This window comes from Lipotes vexillifer, unplaced genomic scaffold (assembly GCF_000442215.2).
Source record: "Lipotes vexillifer unplaced genomic scaffold, Lipotes_vexillifer_v1.1 scaffold444, whole genome shotgun sequence".
Classification (NCBI taxonomy): domain Eukaryota; kingdom Metazoa; phylum Chordata; class Mammalia; order Artiodactyla; family Lipotidae; genus Lipotes; species Lipotes vexillifer.
This window is the reverse complement of record NW_006793488.1, coordinates 965,387-992,578: the sequence shown is the minus strand read 5'-3', so window position 1 is coordinate 992,578 and position 27,192 is coordinate 965,387. Positions and strand designations below refer to the sequence as shown.

Genomic DNA, 27,192 nt, shown 5'->3' with positions numbered 1-27,192 from the left:
GACCAGGGTTTCCAGGAGATGAGAATATGACAAGGTCATGAGGTGTGAATCAGCTGGTGTGTTTAGTTACTAAACACATTACTAAACACATTACTAAAGCATTAAGCTCGTTAAGTGCCCAGAGGCTGGAGTCAAATCTCCCCAAGGTCAGTAGTAGACAGGAGGTGGAGGACCTTGGGTGTCTTCATGGGGACGTGGAATATATGTTACAAGTGATTCACCAACAGAGCTTCTTAGGAATGGCAAATGCCATTTTAGTAAACGGATAAAAATGAAGTCATTTGCATATACCTAAATATTCATCAGTATTCCTGAAATGCTGAGTGCAGAATTTGTTTGAAATATTTTAGATCCTCTGTCTCCCTGCTCTTATTTACAAAAGCAATTTGCACTGTAGAAAGTTTGCTGAATTGAGAAATTCAGGATTTGTGCCATCTGAACCCATGAATGTTTGCTGTGTTCCTGAAATAGACAGCGCTTCTCTTCTGTTGGTTTTCATCCACTGCACAACCTCGATACAAAACATTTTTTTTTTTTTCTTTTGGGCTTTCTTCTAAAAAGAGAGTTTTTAAAAACATAAGCGAGGGCTTCCCTGGTGGTGCAGTGGTTAAGAAGCCACCTGCCAATGCAGGGGACACGGGTTCGAGCCCTGGTCCGGGAGGATCCCACATGCCGTGGAGCAACTGGGCCCGTGCGCCACAGCTACTGAGCCTGTGCTCTAGAGCCTGTGTGCCACAACTACTGAAGCCCGCACGCCTAGAGCCTGTGCTTCGCAACGGGAGAAGCCACCACAATGAGAAGCCTGCGCACCGCAGCAAGGACCCAAATCAGACAAAAATAAAATAAATAAATTTATTTTTTTTTAAAAAAAGCACAATAAAACAAAACAAACGAGCCAGGCCCTCTTGTGATAGAGTGACAGGCAAAAAGATTTGGAAAGGAAAAAGGATTCCAGATAGGAATGAAAGGAACCGGCTGTAACATCCACACATTTATTCATTCATCCTTTCAACTACTTGCTGTTAACCACCCGCCAGATTTCAAACACTGTCGGGATGGAGACACACACAGCCCTGCCTTCCCATCTATACTAGCTAGAGAGACGGGCGGGAAGCTGTGTGTTGGATGCCTAGGACAGGGGTGGTTGGACAGATGCTCAGGGATCCTGGAGGACCTTAGCTGTGGACTCCCTGAGTCTGAAGGACAAACAGGGAAACACAGGGATGACTCGTTCCCCAGGGAACGAGTTCTCCAGGAAAAGGCAGCAGGACAGGGATTGTGGATAAACTCTCCCAGTGTGGAAGAGTCCTGAGCAGACAGTGTCTAGAACAAGAGCTGAGCCGTCCTCTAGGAAGCCGTCCAAGTGACCAGCTATCTTGTTTAAACTGCTCAGCAGGATGCCCTGCGTGGTCAGCCACGGAGGTGGTGGTGAAGACCAAATCAGGGTCAGACGTCAGTCCATGAAAGAGGAGTCAGGAGCTTGGCCAAGGGAGAATCCCAGATTTAAACAAGTAAAATGTGCCGGCTCTGAATGGGGAAGACAGCTGAGGTCCAGGCCTTCAAGGTCTGGCAAGAAGGCAAGGCTCAGAGGAGTGGAAAGTGTGGGGGGCTTTGTCCAAGCAGAAGAGCCCCTAAAATCCGCATAGATAGTTTAAGAGGCATCCCATCCTGCTCCTGGGCTGGCCTCTGATTCCAGGTGGATCGTTAGCTTCTTAATCAAGGATGGCATGTGGGTTTCATATTCTAACATTGGGAATGATGGAGTGAGTGCCGTTTAAGAAGGAAGCTGACCCCGCTCCCATATATGCGGTGGGAAAGGGTGAGTGGTTATCCATGTACCCCAGGGGCATCTAGGAGAGACTGCCAGCATCTGGGCCCGTGCATTTACCACCCTGGTCCTCATTATCGAATCTCTTACATAATTTCTCTACAAATGCTGAGTGTGGCCACTAACCTGTGGTGGGAGTGAAAACATAGAAAAAAATATTACCAGATTTAGGCACTTACTATTTTAATTAACTAGACTGTGGAAAGATCATTTTTCACTTCGATGAACTAATGCTTAATGTCAAGTTTATACCCTTCTTTAAAATATAAGATGAAGAAACTATAAAATTTGGAAAACTAGAATTCTTAGAACTTCTCCTGAGGTGATGTCTTTTTCTGTGATGGTGTCTGGGTCCCGTTTCCTCTTCGCTCCATCAGTTATACCTTCTGTCACTTGTATTTTCATCTCTCCTTCTCTATTAGCTCCTTCCCATGACCATGTCACCTGTGTTAAGAAGATTTACAAAACTCTTTTTCAACAATAAAGTCCCCTGCAGACATGGTCCATCCTTTCTTCTCTTTGCCTGCACAGCGGCCCGCACCCAACATCCTTCTCCTTTTCCTTTTATGCCTCATCCACTGTGCCCTGAGTTCTGCCACCTGCTCACCCTTGAAGCCCTTCTCCTCAAGGTTGCCAAGACATCTGATCGCCATGTAGAATAAACATTTTGCAGATTTCAACTTGCCTAAAACCTCCTGCATTTCTTGATGCTATTACTCACTCACAATTCTTGAAATTCTCTCTTCTTTTTTTAATTAAAATTGTTTTTTAAATTTTTTTAATTGATTTTTTTATTCAAGTATAGCTGCTGCACAATATTATATAAGTTACAGGTGTACAATATAGTGATTCATAATTTTTCAAGGTTATACTCCATTGATAGTTACTATAAAATATTGGCTATATTCCCCGTGTTGTACAATATATCCTTATAGTTTATTTTATACCTAAGAGTTTGTGCCTCTTAATCCCCTACCCTGCTATTGTCCCTCCCACTCCTTCCCAATGGTAGGCACTAGTTTGCTCTCTGTATCTGTGAGTCTACTGCTTTTTTGTTCTATTCACTAGTTTTATAGATGCCGCATATGAGTGATATCAGACAGTATTTGTCTTTCTCTGTCTGACGTATTTGCCTTAGCATAATGTCCTCCAAATCCATCCACGGTGCTGCAAATGGCAACGTTTTCGTTCTTTTTTATGGCTGCGTAATATTCCATCGTGTATACATACCACATCTTCCTTTTCCATTCATCTGTTAATTGGACACTTAGGTTGCTTTGACGTTCTCTCTTCTCTTTGTTCCTATGATACAGCTTTCTCCTGGTTCCATCCCAACCTACCTGACTCGTTTTTCCATCTTCTTCTGCAATGCAGAGCTCCCCTTTCTTTGCCCCCCTCAGAATGTTTCTTCCTTCTAGGCTTTGTTCCTCCCCAGTAGCTGGTGTTCACATGCACACGCATACTGATTGTCCCAAGTCTGTCTCCAGCCTAGACTTCACTTTTAAGCCCCACATTCACCTAAATGTCTCACAGGAACCTGAAACTGAACCTTCCCAAATGCCACCTTCTATCACTCCCTCCCCACCCCAGATCTATTTTTCCCGTGCTCCCTGCCCCAGGAAAGAAAACCATGGTCCGCCCAAACTTAGCACGTTGAGAATAAGTCAAGCAGCAAATCCTCTGAAAGTCCCCTTCGGAATGGTCCAAAGTTATTTCCTCCCCTCCATCTCCATGGCCCCTCCCTGAGAATTAAATGGTGCGGGGCGTGGAAGCCCCTTAACATAGTCCCTGATATGTAGTAAATGGCCAACAAAAGTTAGTTTCCACTACTGCTGGTAATTCTATTATTACTACCATGCTCCTACTATTAGCTTGGACTCTGATTATTTTTCTCCCGGATAACTGCTATAGCTTCCCAATTCCACCTTCCCTCCTCACCCTCTTTCCATCTGTTTAAGTCATTGCCTCCAAAGTGACATATTTAATGACATTAATCTCAGCCTGTTGCTGCACTGCTTAAAAGCCCTCACTCGCTTCCGCTGCCTGCAGGGTATTCCAGCCGGAGCTCGCCAAGCCTCTGCTGCTTGCCTTTTTGCCCCCTCGCAGCCCTTCCTAGCCATACCCACAGGCATCAAAATCAGCAGCCAGGTGAGCTGTGACAGTTCCTCCGCCAAGCCAGGCTCCCACTTGCCTCCATGCCTTCGCTCTCGCTCTGGAAGGAAAAACCCTCTGAGAAGCCTCCCCTGCCCCCAGGTGGTGTCAAATCTCTGCCCCTTGTTCCCTGCACCACACACAATCGCTTGACCCAGCATCTGTGACGGATACGCGTGTGGTAATCCCTCTGCACTAGTGCCCTTAGACCTGGGTGGGAAGGGCTGCGCTTCTCATCTGAGCCTGGCACGGTGCCTGGACATCACAGGGGCACAACTAGCATGAGATGCTCAAAGGAATGGTAGCTCAGGTGGCACTTGCACAGGTGAGCTTAACTGAACAGCAGATGTCCTAAACCGGACTATTTCATATCTATTATAAAGAGGAAAGTTTTGTCCCTACATGAAGGCTAAGTGCTTCTCCAAACCCCAGCCCTCCAGAGCCTCTGTGTCAGGCTGGGTCCCAGGTCCTGGGGACACAGAGCTTAATTTCTCCTGGGGGAAGTAATGTCACACAGCGACGAGTACTGGGAAAAGGCAAGAAAACCAGGTAAAGTGATAGTGAGCGATGAGAGGACCAGAGTAACGGAAGTGGGGGGACACTCTGAGAAGGTGACATTTGAGCTAAGACCTGAGCAATGAGAATAGGCTTCATCAGACATAAAGGGGACTCTCATGACACCCCGTTAATGGAAGGGTGGTTTTGACCTTGGTCCTGGAGCCACAGAGGAGCCTCAGAAAATGTGATCTGGCTTTAGATTATTCTCTCGGCCCCAAATTCATGGCCCTGCGTTATGTGAGACACCAGAGCTCAGACCACAACTGCAGAGAGCGGGGATTCCAGCGAGCTGGGAATTCTGCCTCTTCGCTTCCTGGAAACCCTCGCCTGCCTCGCTGGCAGCTCCTGCTCAGAGGGACAGGCTGGTCCCCAAAAGGAAGCTAGAGGTTCCTCCATCTACGACCCGCTGTGAAGTCCCTCCTAGAGTCCAGAAGCTTCCACCGCCCCTCCCCCACTCGGCCAGCTCATCCTCTCCCCACGAGGCACCTCTCTGACCATGACCATGTTCCCACTGCTGGCGCATTCACCTCCCACGTTTTGCCTAAATGCATGCTTGGTCCCCGTCCAAAGCCATGATCATTAATGCTCTCTTCCTTGGGGAGCTATTTGCCAGATGCTTTCGGCTAAAATACTTCACTGTGCTTTCCCTATCACAGCCACTCCTTCCCTTTAGTATTATCTCCCTCTTGTCGACTGTGAAACATGTGCTCTAGCCAATGCTTGTCCTGGACCAGTTGTTTCTGGCACATTCTTGCAGTCTTGACAATCAGAGAAATTGTTAATACACACGCAGAAATACACATTCATTTGTTCGCAACACCTGCTGGCATTTTCTCTGTCTTTGCAAAGTCCTAGTAGCTGCCAATTCTTATGCACGTCCTACCTGTAAACCACTTACCAACCCTGCCACGTATGCGTCCTTATTTTACACACAAGGAAACCGATGGTAGTAATGGTCCCTGCCTTGCAGAGTCCTTCCGAGGATTAGATGAGACAGAGCACAATATGCGCTTCCCATGACACCCATCACATAGTTAGCTCTCAGTGATGCTTGTTTAGCACTATGAACTGATCTCTTCATTTTCGCTGCAGTTTGTTATTAGTTAGTGAGAGGCAACATCTTAAAAGTTAATGTAACTACAAAAACCAGCATTTTTATTTCAAAGTGATTCTTCTTTTGCTAGCCATTTGCATGACTAGCTTTCACAAACCAAGTGGGACAGGTCCGAGTGGAAAGAGACATGAGGAAGACAGGTCTTGCGGGGCAGACCCATGAATGGGAGAAAACTCACATTGTAGAAGGTGAAAGGCAAGATGTAACACTTCCGGCTACGTGGCTAGGACATTGGGAGGGAAGCCAAGTAATCCCACAGTTTGAGAAGAGTTAGGTTTTGCCAGTTCTATCTGCTGAGCCCTGAAACAGTGACCCTGGAAAAACAACCCTTGGAGTATGCTCTGTAGTAACCCCTGTTCAGATAGGCCGAACCCTGCAGCCGGGCAGGTCCTAACTCTCTGGGAACATGATTTTGCAGAATGTATAACATGGGATGATGATGACACCTGCCCCAGAAGGAAGCCTGTGGCTTACAGAGGCAGCCCGGCGAGCCCAGCAAGCAGTGCCCACAGCACACTGTTCATTAAGGTGACATTCTCTCGGGTGGCTTGCACTGTCCTTATCTCTGCACCTTTCCTAGGTCAAGAAGAAGAGAGGTTGGCCCTAGAAACTGCCCTGATGTATGGGACTAAAAAGCCCCTCAACACAGAGGGCATCGTCAAATCGAGGTCTGATGTCCACATGAATTTTGAAGTGGAGAATGCCGTGCTGGGAAGAGACTTCAAGGTCACCATCACCTTCCGTAACAATGGCCCCGCCCACTACACCATCACAGCCTATCTCTCAGGCAACATCACCTTCTACACCGGGGTCGCCAAGGCAGAATTCAAGAACGAGACGTTTGATGTGACACTGGAGCCCTTGTCCTGTAAGTTAACGAGGCGGGCTGTTCTCTCCAGGATGTGTCACCTGCTTCCTTGTCTGGCTCTCTGTTGATGTTCCCTAATAGCTTCCTGTCAAATTTAAAGCCCTGGCCCGGAGCTCAGGAGCATGAACCACAGGGCAGGACCCACTTTTCCTAGAAAGGCCCCCACTTTCATCTCCGTGACAGGTGAGTCAGGAAAAGAAATGGAAAAAAAGGTATATGAATAATAATTTTTGGTTTTGTTTTTGTTTTTGTTTCTTGCGGTACGCGGGCCTCTCACTGTTGTGGCCTCTTCCGTCGCGGAGCACAGGCTCCGGACGCGCAGGCTCAGCGGCCATGGCTCACGGGCCCAGCCGCTCCGCGGCATGTGGGATCTTCCCGGACCGGCGCACGAACCCGTGTCCCCTGCGTCGGCAGGCGGACTCTCAACCACTGAGCCACCAGGGAAGCGTGATGAATAATAATTTTTAAAACGCAGAGGCAGGTAAAAGTATGCTCCCGCCTGGGGTGTGGCCAAACCACACGTCTCACTTGTTTTCAAGCTTCCTGGATTCGGTGTCTGTCCCAAGCCTCAGGAAGTACCTTTGGGAGGCTTCAGAAGGATGTTCCCAGAAAAACGAGAAATGATTCCTAAAAAAATCCTAATTTCAAGAAACCTACTCAATCTTGAAGGAAGCAAATCCGCCTCGATTCAGTAGACTAGCCGAGGTTCTTGCGAACAGAGCAGCCCCAAACTTTGGGGTGGCTGTGTCTTTTTTATTTTAATTTTCCTAAGCTACAGGACCATAAGTGGAAGTGCCCTAGGCTACGTAGCTTTGTTTTTTAGATGTTTCAGGAAACACCATACATTTCTCCAGAGTGGCTGTTGGCAATTTACATCCCGCCCATCAGCATAACAAGGCTCCCCTTTCTCCATGGCCTGGCCTGCCTTTCTGGATTTTACACTTTTTTCAGATGGCCCAACAATTAAGAAACCACCATGGTATTTGTTTTGGAAACTGGAAGATGTAGCACTTGGAAGAAAGGTAATTCTTACAGAAACGCGTAGTCAGTATAAAGGACTCGGGAGAAAAAACAGTCATCACAGCTGTTTAGGACAGACAGACTCAGTGGATTTAGAGGGCCTGAACCTTGGAATTAGACAAATCTGGATTTTAGCTGTGACTGTGTCACCTACTAGTTGTGTGTCCCTAGGCAAATTACTTAAGTAATCTGAGCTCATCTGCACGTGGGAACAATACTACCCACATCATTGGGTTGTTGATTCACCCCTGCTACACACACACACACCTTTATATTTAAGGCCTACAAGTCCAGGTATTATTTTGTGCTGGTGACACAGCAATGAGTTGCTTCTTGATGGTCTCCTGGGGGGAAGATGGGGGCTCCACAATAAACAATCAAACAAGTGAATATCTGACAGAAGGGAAGGAGTGAGCTTTCCAGCCAGAAAAAAAATAAAGTAAGTGCAAAGGCCCTGAGGCCAGAGCTCATGTGATGTGTTCAGTGAGCAGTAAGGAGACCAGGGTCAGGAGCAAAGGCATCCAGGGGAGGCTAGTGGGTGTAGACCAGGTAAAGACCTGGAGGCCCTCGTAAAGATTTTGGCCGTGATTCCGAGTGAGCTGCAGAGCCGTAAGACGGTGTTGAGCAGAAGTGTGCCCTGGTCTAACTTGGGTTCTGAAAGATCACTCCGCTACTGTGCTGAGAACAGACTATAGGCGATGTGGAATTGAAGCTTAGAGACTAGTTAGGACGCTGTTGCAACAGTCCCGTGAGAGATGGTGGTGAAGGTGAGGGAGGTGGTGACAGCTACCAGATCCGGGTGTTTTCTGAAGGTAGAGCCCTCGGGATTGGTGGACAGGTTGGATGGGTGGCATGAGAGAAGGGGGCTGTGGAGGAAACTAAATGAGATAATATATGCGGAAGGCTTCCCACAAGTAGGCTCCCCATAAATGCTAACTTCCAACGTGTTTACACTTTGGGAAACTGAGACCAGAAAGGTGAGTTGATGTGTTCAAGGCCACACATAGCAATTAGAGGCAAAGCAGGTACCAGAAGCCACATCCCATTCAGGCAGGTATGGTGAGCCAGCTCCGTGCATTCTTGGGCCCTAAGTAGGCCCGCCCCTTACTTGTGCCCCGTTGCCTGGGGTCCAGCTGCCCCTCACTCCCCTGGACAAGGAACTATATGCCATCCTTTTCCCACCGCACTAGAGTTCCATCTCGCAATCTCCTTCCCCTTCTCTCCGTGATCCAATAAAAGCATGAACTTACGTGAGTTAGCGGGCTAGAACGGCATGATACATTAGCCATCTCAGTCGTCGATCTAGGGATACCGAAGCCTGGCTCAGTATCCACACAGCTCCCACGCACTCAGCCCACCCCAAGGCTTGTCCTGAATAACATAAAGGGAGTTGAAGACTGTTTCTTGCTTTACCCTGCATGTAGGTGGCACTAACTGCATGCGATAAATTGCATATTGCAACCTAAAATAAATTGCAACATATGGCAAAAAGCCACAGGATTCTAGACATCGATCAAGCAGGTCAGGGTACAGTCCTAGGAGAGTCTGTTGCAAAGAAAGTTTTCCAAGTAGAACGGGAAGCGTATTTTCCAGATTGATGATGAAAGGGAATGTGTAGGCTAGAATCAGCTGGGAAGATCTGAATAACTTAAACCTCCCATACCTTCAAAGGTGCTATCATTTCCACTTGGCTATATTTAGTTTTCTTTGCTCTTTGGAAAAGAGATGAAGCAGGTCCTGTCTGTGTCCCCCCCTGGCTTTCCCCAGACACCGTAAATGGTATTGGCAGGGTCCCAGCTCCACCACTCAGAGAATGGAAATCTCTTCTCCTTGCCACGTTTAATAAACTTTTTCTAGAACAATTTCTTGTGCGGTGGCAAAACACAGCATTTACATAACGTACTATTTCAGGAGCCCTGTTCCCTTGGGCTCAGAAACACAGCCCAGTTTCTTTAGTGCCAAGATTTAGAGGATGTTCTACCTCAGAGAATGAAGAGTCCCGAGGCTGATATCAAGGCAACGAGAGCCTCTGTAACGATGTCAAGCACATCTCGCCAACCTCAACAGCCCAGTGGTCAAACGCGGCCCTCTAGAAATAGCCAGAGGATGTCCTTTTTTTTTATCATTATTGTTACTGGAGGCAGCTAGAGGCAAAATGCGTGTTCTTCAAGGCCTGTCGCTTTGCCGCTCCATCTGGCCCCATCTGGCGAAGTGAAAACAGCCCCCATGTGCTCATCTGAGGTTGTCTCCAATTGAGGGACAGAGCCTTAATCTTCTGGACAATTCACTGCTCAGGGAGCCATGGAGAAAACAAGGTCCAGGCTCAGTCCCAAAGAAGGCGACATGAGTAGGTCACCCAAAAAGGCAGAATTCGAGGGTCAAGGTCTTCGATTCCAAAGGCCAGCTCTAAGTGGAATGGGACTGCCCTAGGCAGTAGGCCGAGTTGCTGACTGCTTGTCTAGGGCGGACCAGTACGTTCTAATACCCCTGCATAGCCCGTGGCCGTCTCTCAGCCTGGGCACCACGAACTTTCAGACTGGACGGTTGTTACGGGGCCTGTCCCGTGTGCTGTGGGATGTTTAGCTGCATCCTTGGCCTCTACCCGATAGATGCCAGTAACAACCTCCAGTTGTGATAACCAAAAGCATCTCCAGACATTACTAAACACCCCTGGGGGGCAAAATTGCACCCCGTTGACAACCACTGGTCTAGGATGACCATCCTTTCCATTTTGCCATCAATTTCCATTTTGCCAGGAATTGGGTGCATTCTGGGGTGCAAGACTTTCAGTTTCAAAACGGAGACCATGCTAAGTTCACCCAATTCTACCCTAACACTGCCCCATCTCCTGCTACAATCTCCTGTCTCTGGGAGCCCCTCAAACTTGAATATGTACCATCTGAGCATCATATTCAAATACAGATTCTGATTCCCTAAGTGTGGGTGGGGTTAGAGAACCGGTGGCAGGCTCTTACAGGGCTGATCTGGCAGCGGGAAGGGCGGGTCCCCCTAGTTGTTGAGCTGAGTACTTCTCAGCTCCGCTGCACGTAAGAGTCATCTGCAGAATTTTAAAACAAGGCCTGGGCCCCAGCCGACAAGATTCTGATTGAATCGGCCTGGGGTGGGATCCAACAGGGCAGGTTTTTAAATGTCCCTAAGTGGTTGTGAGGTAAAGCCAAGACTGGGTGGTCACAGCACCTACTCATCCATGCAGAAACCTTGAGGCAGATGGTAGGCACGGCCTGATGCACTGTCGTCTGGGAGCCCAAAAGGCAGGAGACCTCCCTGTGCCCTGGAGTTCACCCCACAGGGTCTTCCGTCCTGGGTCCTGGATGGCCGCTCGCGAGGGAGGGCTAAAACGAACCACCCTCTGCACTTGAAACTATCAACCTTGGGAATTGTTTCCTTCAATAACTTCCACCGGAGGGAGGAGTCTTGAGCAGGGAAGCCATGGTGGAGACATTCGATCCCATGCAGGGAGATGGAGGCCCCTGGCTCTGCCCAGGCCCGGGCTCGGCCAGCAGGAGAACTGCCCTTTGCCCTTAAGAATCCTGGGCTCTGGGAAATGAGAGTGAGAGAAATTGGGCAGCGCAGCCAAACAGAACCTCACGGCTGCGGTCAGAGCCGCAAGACAGGATTCCCGTCTTCAGCCCGGATGGCGAGCAGAGGGGGCCCAGGACCACGCCCCACACTCCACCTGTCATCCTCACTGGCTCATCCCCAACACCTAAATGCTCACCTTGTCGGTGCCTTGAGATCACAGAGGGCTTTTAAGGTGCAAATAGCAGAAGGGGCGGGAGAGAGTTGCATGCCTACGGTGAAAACTGGTTTCAACTGCCTCTTTCTCTTAAATAGAAAAATCAAGTCAGATTGGTACAGTACAAGCTGGAGAGAAAGTGTGGAGCAAAGGAATCAAGGAAAAGGTTTAGGTCGTTGACAGCTTTGCTCGAGCGTGGCCCATGGCCTGCGTGAGATGTGTCTTATCACAGGAGGGCACGTGGCACGGTGGCCGTGGACATCACTGCCCCACATCTGTCACCTTGAGACTGTTTCTGCCTAAATCCAAGCAGCCACAGCTAAAACCCCTTGGTCCTTGATTTTAAACCTCTTTGTCACGTTGCATTTTACAACAGCAAAAGCACTGTTGGGAAAAATTGACACGTTTTCTCTAGGAAGACTTTACTGAATGTGAAATTTCCAGCACATTCTTTACCCCAGAAGCCCGAGAGCTTCTTGTCCCTGATGGACTCTGTGTCCCACTTGCCCTCACCTGTGTGTGTTCCTGGTGGAGACCGTGCTAGCGTGGCAAAGATGTGGGGCCCTCAGGGAAGAGTGGAGCAGCTCCTACCCCAGGTCCTGACACCGCCATGTTTTTTTTTTCCTGCTGCCAGTCAAGAAAGAGGAGGTGCTGATTCAAGCGCGCGAATACATGGGCCAGCTGCTGGAGCAGGCGTTCCTGCACTTCTTTGTCACAGCCCGTGTCAATGAGACCAAGGATGTTCTGGCTAAGCAGAAGTCCGTTGTGCTGACAATCCCCAAGGTCATCATCAAGGTCAGTTTTAGCATCTCAGATGAGGGAGAAAGGCAAGGTTGTTAGTGTTTATGAATATGTGTGTGTGTGTGTGTGTGTGTGTGTGTGTGTGAAAGTGTGTCCTGCTCCAAAAAAAAAAGGAACTAGGATCCTCCTGTTCTTTGAAAGAAGTAAACCACCCTATACACTGACATGCACATATAACACTTTTCTCTCCTCTCCAGATTTAAATATATAGATGTGGCTGCAGATATAAATATAACCTCGGGGTATAAACACGCTAGTGGAGGAAGATAGAGATGTGTAAAGGATACAGATACTTGGAGCTCAGTGTCTCCAGAATAAAGTAGGTCAGGCATGGCATCAAACAGAAGCTGCCTGGATCCCCTCCCACCTGCATTTTGGACTGTGCTGTTTCCCATGAAGCTATCCCCGTATACAGTAGAATGCACAAACCGAAATGTCAGCGTGATCATCATGACTTGTCATGTGTGTATATACCTGGCAACCACCAGCCAGATGCAGACACACAGGATTTGTAACATTCAACACCCCAGAAATCTCCCTCACGCCTTTTGCAGTCAATCACTCTCTCCTCCGTCACCGAGACAACCATTGCTCTGACCTCTATCACCGGAGGGCCCTTTTTGCCCGTTTGGCTAGTAGTTTTAATGTTGTCTCTCCATTAGCCGCCAGAACTCTCTGTCCAAATGTCTCAAAGGCACTTGGCGGTGGAGAGGTGAGCATGGGTGAAAGGGGAAGGCAAATATGGCAGCCTGTTTGCTCCCACTTCTCAGGACCACTGGCAGCGTCCGTAGCCACATCCCCGAGACACCTCCTGCCCTGGGAGCAGAAACCCAGGCCTCCATCAGGGTTCTTGGGGTGGGACATCTCATGTCAGCCTTATCCAGGGCTTGGAGACCTTTCCAAGTGATTGAGTGATGAGCACAGACCTGAAGGTGCATTCCTCTAAAGTGGTGGATAAATCAAAATTTTAGAGGCACTCATATTTTAAAGCCTCTCGAGGTGGGCTGTTGGCCGTGAGCGGGCAGGGAGAGGTAGGCCTTGTGTCTCTTCTGAATCGTTTGCTGAGAATCACTTGTAAAGCTAATAATGTTGTGTAGCATTCAAAATGGCAGCCTTCCCTGGGTCCAGTGCCATGTGGACGGCCGTTGAGGGGCCGATGAATCCCACCAGGCAGACGTGTAGGGCCCCGGAGGAAGAGAACCCCAGGCCCTCCTTTTCTAGGAAGGATTGAATCTTCATGCCTCCTTGCTTCTTTCACCCCGGTCACCTCCTACAGGCCCATCACCTACACAAGAGGCCTTAAGAGACAGCATAAAAGTGAGGGGTGCAGATCTGCAGGCAGAACAGGGAAGAAGGCAGAACAGAGAAATGGTACTGGGGCTCCTGCAGAGGGGCTGCCTCTCCCCTGAGCATAAGGTGCTGGCGCCGTGACCGGGGCGGCCTGCCCACCTATCACGTGGCGGCTGCCCTCGTAGCGGGCTCTCCTGGGACACGTGCGGTGCCCCGCAGGCCTCTCCCGGATGCTGGGGGAGGCCTCCTTTCCCGCTGCTTCAGGGGCTCAGCCTCGGAACCTTTCCCACCAGAGGCAAGGCCCACACACTCACCTAATTATGAACTGACAGCTCGTCCCCATGAAGGGCTCAGGAGAGAGCTCTCCCCACCTGGGAAGTGATCCAACCCCAGCATAAAATAGAATTTAATTGCACCGCTGGTAATAAACTGGATGAATACAGGAAACTGATACCTTTCATCTTTTAGACCTCATTAACTGAAGGATTATTGACTAGTCATCTTCCCAGTTTACTTAGAGAGCGGTTTAACTCCCCACGGGCAGAACCCAAATCCCTTCTCCTGCAGCTCAAGTGACCTGGGCGGGGAGCGTGTACTTTACAAAGAGTTGTGTGGGTTTTTTGCTTTGTTTTGTGTTGTTTTTCAATTTCCATAAGGGTGTCAAAAAGGCAGTTCTTAGAGGTAATGCATTTAGAGGGTAGGGTCATTTGACTGGGACTCCAGCAGGAGAGAGATGGAAATTCGTCCAGCAGTGCTCAGGAAAGCAGGCAGGCACATCCTCACAGAAGCGGTCGCTTAACCGCTAACCTCATGAACTGTATTAGCTCCAAGGACAGACTAAATCCAAGCCGCGTAAGAGGTGTGTCTGGGTAAAGTCCCTCATACCCTGAAAGCCACCCAGGTGTCCCTGAGCTGTGAGAGGCCCCAATTCCAGAAACTGGCTAATGGACTGGCGACCAGCATGCTAGTTTGTCTACTGGAGGCGTGGGGTACGGACCGCGGGTATCCAGATGGCAGGTATCCTGAAAGCGACTGACTGCCGGGCAGGGGGTCGGCGGGGAGGGGGCGGGGTGAGGACACAGACAAAAGGAGGAGCTGGGAAGGAAAAAGAAAAGAAATACACATTGAAACAAATGTTACCCAGGAGACCTCAGGGCGGGAGTCAAATAAACTGCATAAACAGGAGCTGGAGAGGAAGCTAAATGCATTGAAAAGTACAAAAGCACCGTGGCTCAGAGGTCCAGACCACGTGGGACACATGTCTCCAGGTCCTAAGAAAACGCTAGAACCCTTGGTCCATCTCTCTGAGCCTGGGACAGGCCCACAGCTTACAGAACCTCCCAAGGTCACTATGATGAAGACACAGGATGTGAAGGTGTGAGAGACAAGGGTCAGGAAGGCAGGATTCCCCCCACTCCGAGGCAGGAGGGGGTGTGAGACCAGCACACAGCGCTGACAATGACAGTAGCTATGAGTACTGAGGTCTATGCTATTATGCTTCTCCTGTACTATCTTATTTAATCCTCATTTCCACCCTATGAGGTGGGCAGTATTGTACCCATTTTACAGATGAGAAATCTGAGAGGCCCAGAGAGGGCAGTGCCCTGTAGCATGGTGGTCAAAACACAGGCTCTGGGACCAAACTATCTGAACTCAAAACCTGTTTCCTCAACACCCTGTAGCTGTGTAACCCTGGACGCATCACTTACTGTCCCTTAGCTCCTGTTCTCTCAGCTGTTTAACAGAGACGATGGCAAGTCTTACTTCATAGAGCTGTTGTGAGTGTAAAATGAAATAATGGGTACCTAATGCCTAGCTCACAGTCAACGCCGAGTATGTGTTGGTTGTTGGTATCGTCCTTGTTACTGTTCACAAGCCACTTGCCTGTGATCACCTGCCTGATAAGGGAGGGAAGGAAGCTTCTAACCCAGATCTTACTGATCTGGAAGCTTGTACAGGTAACGGCTCGGCTATGTTGCTCTCACACTGGAACTTTCACCAGAATAGAAGATGGTGACTGCATTTACCGAACAGCCTGGTGTTTCCAGGGAGGAGAGATCGCAGGAGTTAAGAGTGGAGTGGGGTGTCAAGGATTAAGTCTGTAGAACCACAGATGATCCTTGGTGAGTGGATAACATTCAGCCGGTAGAGACGGATGGAGAGACCACTCCAGATGCTAGGAAGATAAAAAACATAAGCAAGGGCGGTGTGTGGAGCAGCTGGAAGCTGCCGCAGCGGGAGTGCAGGCTGGAAGCAGGTGACCAGTGAAGAGAGACCAAGCAAGGCAGCCTGGGGCCACTTTGAGGTGAGGCTAAAAGGTTTGGATGAGAGCTTCCTAACTGATCAGGGGGGCTTCAGTGGAGATTCTAGAGCATGAATGTAGCATCATTGTCAGCTCCGACCTCCCAAGAGTCAGAGCCTCTTGCTTTCTCCCTTCTCTTCAAAGCCTTTGCCCAAAGCACTGTCTCCCGGGAGACCCCAGCTCAGCCTGGGGGCTGGAGCTGCCTGAGGGCTAGTTTGCAGCTTTTCTTACCCAGCTCCCTTTCTAGAGCAAATAGACACCAACCTGGACCACGATGGGGCCCACCTGTCTGGATCCACATCGCCGTCAACCAAAGCAGTTAGGCCAGTGAACACGTCCTTACCTCCTAAGGACCCAGTCTTGCACTGCACAGATATCGGAACTGGGTTAAATTGTGCTCCCAGTTGACTCATCCCGGCACCCACCACGCATGAGTCACGGTGTGTGATCCTCATATGGAAAACGGCAGGGAGAGACAGTCATTAAACTTTAATGAGCACACATCTCTTTTCCCAGGCTATCAAAATATTTTGATGAGAAAAGTATATTTTATTAAAATCAGACATAGAATTTGTCTCTGCCTTCCCACATGTTGATTGTTGTTAAGAGGCTTTAAGTCAGGAAAAGATTCTTCAGCATTTTGATGTTTAAGGAACGGCTATTTGGAGGAGGGGATGGGGGCAACAGAGGGAATTCAGCTGGTCTGCCGGCTAGAGGCTGGTTTGCAGGAGTCGTGGTGTGCGACACGGGGGCAGCGTGCCGGTGGGTTCCTCCCAGTCTCGGGGAGCAGTGAAGCTTTCACAGTTTTCACGTCCTCACCGCAGTGAAGCTTTCACAGTTTTCACGTCCTCACCCAAGTCAACTAGAACAGGACCGCCGGGCTGGGGGGAACCCTTACAGCCCCTTCTGTAGAGAAGCCCCCAGCACAGGGGCTTGGATGGCTGGACCCGGACATCCCGGGTTCCTTCTATACCTGGGCTGCTCTGGGCTAATTCATCAACATCTCAGATGTAGCATATGGGTCCAGTAATATTGCTGACCTTGTTGGGTTGCTGGGAATGATAATAGAAATAATCCTCATAAAGAGCGTAACAGGGTACCTTGATCACAGTAAGTACGTGACGAAGACCAGAGTCTGTCAGCTTCCATCACGCGGCGTAGCCACCACCAAGTCTCCTGACCTGCTCTCCCTTCCCTTCTTCCTCTCATCCTCCTTCTTTCCCATGTCCTCTCTCTCTGAACTTCCCTGTCCCTGTGTGCAAAATAACACACTCATAACACTAGTCCCAGCATTAACTGCAATCATATATAAAACACAAAGTGGTTAAGGACTAAATCTGGGCCGTTTCTGAGAATGCTTAGCCCCTGCCAGGACCGGTGGCTGCTGGTTGGTGTTCCCTCCATGCCGGCCCAGTCCTCTCTGTGCCGGGGATTCTGTAGTCAAGCCCCTGACACTTGCTCAGGGCAGGAGCGGCCCTCTGGCCTGGTGGCATTGAAACCGACCCCTGGGTGTTGAGCATGTGCATTGTTCCCTGTGGGAGCCTCCGGAGAGGGGGGCCGGTCCCGAAGAGCCTGGGGGAGACTTGGGGGACAGAGGAGAGGTGGTCACGTGTTCCCCCATGACCTCCTTTCAGCATCTGGGAAAGCAACTCCCAGTGCCATTTAAAACCGCTCGGGTCCCACCGGACGCGCAGGCTCAGCGGCGGACTCTCAACCACTGCGCCACCAGGGAAGCCCCCACCGCATCTTTAGTATTATCGTGTAGGACAGTCCTGTAGCCTTTTCAGAACATCATGAGACACCAATAGAACTCATTCTCGCCTATGAATGAGGAAAAAAAATAAAACCACTTTCTATGTATGTGATTTTTAAAAGTTACAGCCATGAACAAACCATAAACCAACAGGTGCCCCTAGATTTAAAAAAAAAAAAAATCTTTTAAACATTTAAAATAAGAACAGTTGACCGTTTCCAAGAGTTTTTCGCACGCATTTTAACGCGCCTCCCTGCTTCCGCCACCCCCTGGCTGTGCACAGTCCGCACAAGTGCAGGAGCTGTCCTGGAGTGGCGTTAACACGATCTCAACATGCGTCTGCTCGTTACTTATCTGCTCTGTTGGCCAAAAGAATTTTTCGGTATTTCTCCATCCCGATGTTTAGTCACTCGCTCATTTATTTAATCATTCAACAAAGAGTTATTTGGTGACCACTCTGTAGATAAATTGCAGCAAATGCTTTAAAAATCATCAGAGGATAACTCAATATTGAAAATATTTTTACTGACTTTTTCTTTGAAATGGGGAAAGGCTGCTAATTTTCCTTTCAGCAGGGACCTCCCCCGGTCAGCTCCAAGGACACAGCTGCTCTATTCTCACATGTCGACCACCACGGCCTCACAGTTTGGGGCACTCCCCTTGTACCGGACAGTGTAGCCAGGGCCTAGGAAAGGGGGTAATTCCTAGACATCAACCAGCAGAATGTCCTCCCGGCACTCTGGACCTGTAGCAGTGAGGAGAAGGCAGGTCATGTGGAAAAGGTTCCTGCTGCCCCCCCCGGGTGGTGGCTTCCTCTGGGTGGCTCCACTCCAGACCAAATCCGACACCTGTGGGAGCTGTGCCCACACAGTGGATAATGAAGGGACCAAATCGAGCCCACTCGCCACTCACCAAGCCACGCAGCCTGGCAGGACGCTGCGTCCACTGGAAAAGGGGCTCCCTTTCCTAACTAGCACAGATGCACCGGCGCCGGCTCCACGCCCAGATCGCTTCTGAATCAAGACACTGTCTTGGTTTTTCGTAACCACCGCTGTACTGCTGTGTTCTAACTGGAGCCCACCACTCACCTGAGGTCAAGTGCAAACTTCTCTTCGTCCCTCCTTCTGCCCGTGCCCGTGGAAGCCCCAGTTTTAACCAGAGAAGAGCAAAGCCGGCAGGGATGCTGTGGCGGATGCCTGGGTCCTGCTCCTCCAACATCCCAGTTCATATGTTGTTTTACTTTTTAACCGGAGGACAGGTTAAAACTGGGGAACCACCTGAGGAATAGCGAGCGTCCCCAAATGCTTGACAGCCACCAGGTACATGCTGAGACTTAACTGCAGTTTCACTTCACTCTGTGAGAGCTTAAATGTCTGCAGCTTTCCATCGAGGCAGAAAATGAACAAAACTCTGTGTCTAATTATCCCAAACCCCAACCCCTAAACCGCTTCTCCTGCCATGTTTCCCACCGAGCATGTTTCCCCCTCCTGGCCTCCCGTGGGTTCTCCGTGACTCTGACACGTGTTCCAGTTACCAGGACGCACCCCTGCCGTGTCCACAGCCCTTCAGTGGGAGGCTGGAGCAGGGCACGGGGGGTGGGCTTCTCCACGTCTCTTTAGAAAGTGTCAGTGGAGGCTGCCAGCTTCTCTCCTCTGTGCTTCTCGGCTCCGGCACCTGAGAACCCGAATCCACATCACTCCCCACGGGGGAACTTGAGGCTGAGGAAGTCCTCCTGGTCACCCTGGCAGCACTGTCTCCCTTCAAACCTCCATGGCATTTAGAGTCAATAATTGTGATGTTGCAGATGCTCTGCCAGATCACTTCACGTATGATGTCACATTGAATCTTCCCAAGAACCTCATAAGAAACCGAGGTCCAGAGAGTTCAAGTGATCAGCCCGAGGACACACAGCAATGGTCCCTGGTCTTCAGACCCTGAGTCCAGCATGCTTTCCCCTCAGCATCCAACCATGGTCACTGTCTTCGTCCCGGCCACCACAGTGGTGCCCTCAGCACTGCCGTAAGCCATCTGTGGAGAAAACCAAAGTCTGTCTGTGAGGTCCCACCATGAGGCGCTCTGAGCAGGTGAAGTCCACGGACCTGGGGAGGGTCCCAGGCAGGGTACCACCAGCCATGGCTTTACATGCTCGGATAGCTGACTCTCTCTCCATCCTCTGTTGGTCCCGGAGGATCAGGCAGTGGGTTACTCCATTGGCCAGGAGAGCACGTCCCAGACTCTCTGTGAGCGAGGCCTCCACTGGAAGGGGAGCATTTCCCCCTCCCTCTCAGCACAGCTATGGAACAACCTGCATTTGAGAATGAAAACAAGAACCACTGGTAACTGGGGTTCCTAAGACACGCTCTCTGTGCGTTCCTGTTCACACGGAAGCAAAGTAAAACAACAAGAACAACAAATCTCATCTACCTTTTGTCATATGATCACAGTGTGCTTGAGCTACTGGCTCTTTTTTTTTAAATGATGTCTCTATCTTTACCCCAAATAGCACATCCTATAATCATCAAGTAATACAGTATATCAAGGCCTCAAGTCTACCTTGTCACATTTTACTCCGGCATAGAAATCTGCTTCTTTCCCCATAAAGTCAAAAAGAAGGAGTTGAGTAGTCATATATATGTTTTCAAATTTAGTTCAGAATCGAGGTGTAATCACTGTGCCTAACTGGTAGTTTAGTGATGGCAAAAGGTAAAACTGCAAATGATTCTTCAGTGGATTTCAGGAAATAAAGAAACTATTTTCGGCAGAAAAGGTTACTATTTTTGCCTCTCTGCTGTCAGAGATGACAGTGTATGTAGTGCTTAAAGATGAAGGCTTTGGAGTCAGAAAGACCTAGATTCATATCTGGGTCCTGCCAACTTACAGGCTCTGTAACTCGGGGATTTTGTTTGTCTTCTAAGTTTTAGTTTCACATCAATAGAATGGGGATAGTGTTAACGTCCACTGCCAAGTCCAAAGAGGATCAAACAAGATAATGTAAGTAAAATGATGAGAAGGATGCCTTAGTAAACACTAAAAGTAATGTGAGTTGCTATTATTGTTATTACTTACCAGAGTCAGCGCAGCGGGTGGTTAAGCAGTGACTCTGGCACCAGACTGTCTGCATCCGTCTCGCTTCCCCTACTTGCTGTGTGAACTTGAACAGGCCACTTAACTTCTTTGTGCCTCACTTTTTCCTCATCTGTAAAATGAATTCTCATAGCGTCTACCTCATAGGATCGTGAGGATTAAATGAGTTAATATAAGTAAATCACTTAGCAGCATCGTCCAGCAGATGTTTCTATAATGACGGGAATACCCTAAATCTGCACCTTCCAATATGATAGCCACTAGACACATGTAGATGCTGAGTACTTGAACTGTGGCTAGTACAACTAAGGAACTGAACTTTAATTTCATTTCATTTTAATTCAGTTAAATTTCAATAGCCCCCTTGTGGCTGCTGGCTACCACATTGGACGGTGCAGACTTAGAACACTGCCTGCCTGTCGTAAAACCTGACCGTCGTAAAAAAAAAATTTGCGTTATTTAGTCACGGCTAACCTAAGTGGGCTAGTGAGAGGCAACTGTGGTGCCGGTGCTGGTGAAGTGGTTTTGCGAACAAGCAACTGCTTATTACCAGCAGTGACCGTAGGGTGGGGGAGGGGAGGAAATATCATTTGCTACTAATTCGTGGAATCCGTGATTGACAGCACTTGAAGTAAGGGCTGTGACGTGAACTAATGAATCATGTGAATTACACTGACAACTAGGTTCATTCTTTCTCAAACTTTTTCCTTCATTTCAGTTTTGATTTAGAATACAGTTATTATGCATATTATAAAGCATATAATCCATGGAAGAGAGCTTGTGATTTCCTAAAAAGTAATTTCCTCCCAAAAGTGTGTGTGTGTGTGTGTGTGTGTGTGTGTGTGTGTTTTAGTAACTTTCTTGTTTATCAAAGAAACAGAATACTGATCATTATGAAACAGCATAAAAGACAAGAACTCACTATGTCAATATCGGTGAAGGGTGTTTAACTTGAAAAAGAATCATATTTTATGTCGGTATAAAAAAACAAATATTTTAAATGGAATATTGAAAAAAATCAAGGTGCAAAAGTATTTGATGTCACTGAGTATGACATATGCTTCATCCTTTCCTCTGGTCCAGGTAATGGCTGGTCTTCTCTATAGTGAACACACGCTGCGAATTGCACACCACTTAAATCAACACATAATGTGAAAATACTATGTATAATGCTCCATTTTCCTTGAAAGCGGGAGGAAATACCTCCACTTAAATTGCCTAAGCAGAAGACAGTGATGCTGAGTGTTGGGCAGGCTTTATATTTGGTTTGGTTTGCGTTTCTGAGTTTCGTTATTATGTCAGCAGTCAGGTAAAGGACGTTTAAATCCAGGTGCAGGAGACCAGTGTCAGAAAAGGGACACGAGCCTTTGTTAATTGCAGACGACCTGAGAAGGGTCCCCTCCTTCAGGCTCCAGTATCAGGGAAGGCTGAGAAGTATTTATATACCCGTGCCAGCAGCTAATAACAGAGGTCACATCTGGAAGCAAACTGATTAGACATGACACGTGAAGTTATCTGAGAAGGCTTCATCTTCTAATCATATTCAGATCTAAAGCCTATCTCTGAAGGCCTAAACCCTGGGCCAGCCTTTCAAATACTAAATTCCCCTTATTTCTGCCATCAGTCACCTGGAAGGGTCCACTTTGCTTTGCACAGCAGAAGAATCTTTCTGTAGAGGTAACCTGCCAGTATGTAAAGGATCCTTAACTTGGAGCCCATCAGCCCCTTGCGGGCTATGGGTAGACATCCTGGGTCTGTAGTGAACCCCCTAAAACTACCTGCAAAGTGTATGTATCTTGTATTTGTCACTGTGTTTGTCCATGGGAGGAAGGGTCAGTAGCTATTATCAGATTTTTAAGGGGTTGTCCCTGTAATCTCAATAGCATACCACGAAGAAAGCAGATGACTCCAAAATATTTTTCCCCCAAAATCAAAGTGATCATAGCAAACACTTTCACCAATAGTGTCTCTAAAGCAGTCCCACTTTCTCCAACTTAGACAGTTTTTGTAAATGTTATCTTTATCCTGTATTTTTAGAAACCAAAAAGTGTTCTGAAATTTTTTTCAACTTAGGGAAAATATGTTGGATGCACTTGAGAATTAAATCACAGATTCTATGTAAAGTATTCTAATAATGCACTTTTATACAGTCATCCCTCGGTATCCATGGGGATTGGTTCCAGGACCCCTGCAGATACCAAAACCCATATCCACAGGTTGAGCATCCACAGATTCAACCAACCTTACATTCTGCTGTGCATGCCAGGTTGAGGACCACTGAGACACATTGCTTGGCATACAATCCATGCTTTGTAGGTGACACCTGCGGTTGTCACCACCATAATCAGTGTCTGCTCCACCCTGACTCCTCTTTCCAGCTCTCCACCCATCCCACCTTAGCGGGTGGAGACTTGAATGTAATGACCATGGAGAATTGGTTGCAATTTACACTTTTCTTATAGATTTTTTAAATCCCATAGACATACATTTAGTCATCAACATGTCTTAAAGAGTAAAGCCACTATTTACAATGGCCAGGACATGAAAGCAACTTAAGTGCCCATCAACAGATGAATGGATAAAGAAGATGTGGCACATATATACAATGGAATATTACTCAGCCATAAAAAGAAATGAAACTGAGTTATTTACAGTGAGATGGATGGACCTAGAGACTGTCATACAGAGTGAAGTAAGTCAGGAAGAGAAAAACAAATACTGCATGCTAATGCGTATAAACAGAATCTAAAAAAAAAAAAAAAAAAAGGTTCTGAAGAACCTAGGGGCAGGACAGGAATAAAGACACAGACGTAGAGAATGGACTTGAGGACACAGGGAGGGGGCAGGGTAAGCTGGGACGAAGTGACAGAGTGGCATGAACATATATATACTATCAAATGTAAAATAGCTAGCTAGTGGGAAGCAGCCGCATAGCACAGGGAGATCAGCTCGGTGCTCTGTGACCACCTAGAGGGGTGGGATAGGGAGGGCGGGAGGGAGACGCAAGAGGGAGGAGATATGGGGGTGTATGTATACGTACAGCCGATTCCCTGTCTTATACAGCAGAAACTAACACACCATTGTAAAGCAATTATACTCCAATAAAGATGTTAAAAAAAAAAAAAGAGTAAAGCCATAAGGTTCTAATTCTTACTATTTTTTTTTTTTTGCCGCTCCGCGGCACGTGGGGTCTTCCCGGCCCGGGTCACGAACCCGTGTCCCCTGCATCGGCAGGCGGACTCGCAACCACTGCGCCACCAGGGAAGCCCCATAAGGTTCTAATTCTTAATGCTATAGAGCCAATGAGCGAGAATCTTCTCTGGGCAATGTCCTTCCCTTTCCCTCTATTCATGAGAAAGGCTCATTTCCACATGATTTTTCCTGTGTTATAGACCCGCTTAAGAAATAAGGCAGTATAGTGCCTGGGGTGATGTATAGAAAATTCAAACAACCAATCAATTTCATTTTTAGGCGGTCAACCTAATATAACAAATATCTACCGGACACCAGCTAGATACTGGAGTTGAAAGTGGGCTAAAATAAGGTGAATAAAGCAAACTACCCCAAGTATTGCTAATCCAAAAAAAGTATGAGCTATAATGTATTGAGCCTTTGTCAATGCGCCATGCATTGTGGTAGCTGCTTTATATGCGTTAACTCGACCTACTCCTTCCCTGTGATGGAAGAACTATTGATATTATCTTGTTCCCAAGTTATTTAGAGCTTATACAGACACATCCATTTGGCATACAAAGCCCCTAGACGAAAAACAAACATAGCTCCCTGGTCACTTTCCAGCACGTCGTGTTAGTGTTAGGAAAGCATGTAGTCCCAAGTGTGTGGTACATGGTGAACACAGCATAAGAACTGATAATAATAACAACAACAATAATAATAGCATTCTACATAGATGACCCCATAAGAACGTCAGTCCTGTTTCAGAGACAAGAAAACTGAGTCTCAGAAAGGTTGGAAAAGTCACCCAAGACTCCACTGCTAGTAAGCGTTGGAGCTGTCCTTGAACTCTGGCCACTTTGCCAAATACCCAATACTTCTGAGACTTGTGATGGATAAACTCACCACTAAAAACCTTACGGCCTCCTGGACGCAGATGCTGTGGCTGCAGAGGAAAAGACCCTTTTGCCTATTTTAGTGTCCAGATTCCTCTCCTTCAAGTTCAACGGTGAGGCCTCCCTCGTCGGACATATTTCTTTCTAGAGTGCCTCCAAGTAAGAAGGCGCAGGCCCCGTGGAGCGCTTTCTTCCTCTTGAACTCGGGGATCCCTCCTGTCCTGGCAGGAAACTTGAACCCCTTCCAGGAGCAGAGTTCGTCTGGCTGCCCTCACCACGGAAAGCTGTTGCTACACCAGATGCACTTCCACCGCCTGCTGAAACCAACAGCTGGGGGCCACGGCTGTTCACCTGAATTCTAATTAGGGTGGTTTTTATAATGGGGAAACGAGTGCGATTCTAATTAGTAATTGTCCCATCTTTTTCTCGATAGGTATCCCCCAGTCAAAGCGATGGCCTCATCGCACTGGTTCCCTTGCCAAAAAATGGCCATGCTGTAAAACAGAAGGAAAAGTAAAGAGGGTTTAAAGATACAGGGGAGCATAAACAGGCGTTATGTGCTGCTAAGGAGCTTCTCTCTCTCCCAATTCACTTCTTAGGTCCATGGCGCTCAGGTAGTAGGTTCTGACATGGTTGTGACCGTTGAGTTCACCAATCCTTTAAAAGAAACTCTGAAAAATATTTGGATTTACCTGGATGGTCCTGGAGTGACGAAACCCATAAAGAAGATGTTCCAGTGAGTGCTGGGAAAGTGGGGAGGTGAGGTGGGGTTGTAGGAAGTTCTGTCCCTCTCTCCATGTTTTCCAAACTCACATCCAATCCCCAGCAAACATGTCTGAGAAGCTGCTACCTCCGAAAGCACAGCGTTGCTTTGACCAGCACTTCCATCATTCAATCCTTAAAACCACCTCAATGGGGTGGGCACTATAATTAGCTCCCTTTGGTGGTGGAGGAATTTGAGGCTTTGACAGGTTGACTGGTTTGTCCCACGTTGTGCATTTTATAGAAGTAAGCCAACATCCAGACGTGGCTGGCTGATTGCACATCCCGAAGTTCAAGGGTTTTGCCACATTCCTTCCTCGTGTACTCGTTTTTCTCGTACTTACGGAGGGTGTCACGCTGAAAGATGGCCCTTTTCTTGAGTCCTTTCTTTCCAACCCCACCTCCAAGATCTTACCAGCCCGCTCTCTAGAACTGTTGCTTTCAGTGAAACAAAGGTGAGCCTAGAGAGTTCTAGACTTGGTTCCCTATTCAAGGGACCAACGACCACCCTGTGCTCTGTAGTAACACGAATGAAACTCTGCTTCTCCCACACTTCGTGCCATCAGATCGTGCCCTACAGTTCTCAGCTTGTCTGTGTCACCCAACAGGACAGCCCATTCCGTGTTCAGGTACTTCTGGTCGTTAGAAAACAATTCCACCTTCCTATCCCACCGATGATCCAAACCCCATCATCTGGACCTGTATACAGAGTAAGGCACGTCTGTCTTCCATCTACTGGCTTGCAAATGTTTGCAAAAAGCTGTCCAGTCTTCCTTGCGTCTTCTCTGTTCCTACACTGACTTCATTCCCCTCATCCCTAACGTGGTTTCCCACATCCTCCAACTTGTCAGTACTCCTCTTAAAGTGTGACACCCAGAATGCATCCCAATCTTTGAGGTTTATTACTTTCATTTCTACCAGAAGTCCCTGGTAGAAGTCCCTGTCAGCATCAATCAATCTAGCGTATTTCCTGTGGGGTGATCTTCTAAGGTATAAAAAAGGAGGTGCAGGGATTTGGAAACTGCCTTATGACCCAGGAATGTCCCCAATGCCCTTTATGGGAGCTACCCCGCTCGGAGTCTGTGAGACAAATGTGAGGCCTCTTTCACCCTTTTGGAAGCACCTTTAAAGACAATGTGTGCACTAGGGGCTCGCTGCATTTGTTTGAAACTACAGTGCTCACAGCTTCTGCATCCCATCATTTAAGAGGTACCTGATGCTGGAGGATGCAATGAACAACAGAGAAAATAATTTGAGTGCTTTTTTTAAAAATGCAAGCACAAAACATAACAACATTCCTGTGCTAATAAGAAAGCTGCAAGAAAAAAAAAAAAAAATTAGAAATCAACCCCAGCTAGAGGGAGAGGTCAGTAGAGCTAGCCCTGCTTTCATCAGAAACGACAGTCTCACTCACCCATTCTCACACCTTCCCACTCGAATCAGATGCAAGAATCGCTCAAAGTGAAACACATTTCTTCTTTAAAACAGCCCCCTGCTGTAGCCAATTTTTCCTTCTCCAACAAGCCTCATCTGAGGGTACCAGAACCTCCTGCCACCTTGACACCTTGGCTGTGCAAGAATTCCACCTTGATCCCAAACCAATGCAAGGAAGGAGATAATCTGTGTATTAGAAGAAAGATGAATCCTAGCACAGTGCAATGACCCACCATTTAGGAGACACAGGGCTCAAAGGGGGTTGAGTGTCCAGGTGCATTTCTTACTGTTAATATCTGACATTGGGGTAGGACAAATGGGGGTGAACTGGGGAAAGGATGGAAGAGGCCAGTCCCTACACGGTGGACACAAAGCAAAAGTGCCGCCCGCACTCTGCCGG

General features: G+C 48.0%; 1 protein-coding gene across 1 annotated transcript in view; it reads left to right on the top strand.

Annotated features, from left to right (window-relative positions):
• Positions 1-27,192, top strand: part of F13A1 (coagulation factor XIII A chain) — a 141,819-nt gene that overhangs the window by 110,351 nt on the left and 4,276 nt on the right. Inside the window, exons 12-14 of the mRNA XM_007466408.1 lie at positions 6,232-6,519; positions 11,931-12,091; positions 25,196-25,332. Of these exons, the coding sequence (XP_007466470.1) occupies positions 6,232-6,519; positions 11,931-12,091; positions 25,196-25,332 (586 nt within the window). The remainder of the gene's footprint in view (positions 1-6,231; positions 6,520-11,930; positions 12,092-25,195; positions 25,333-27,192) is intronic.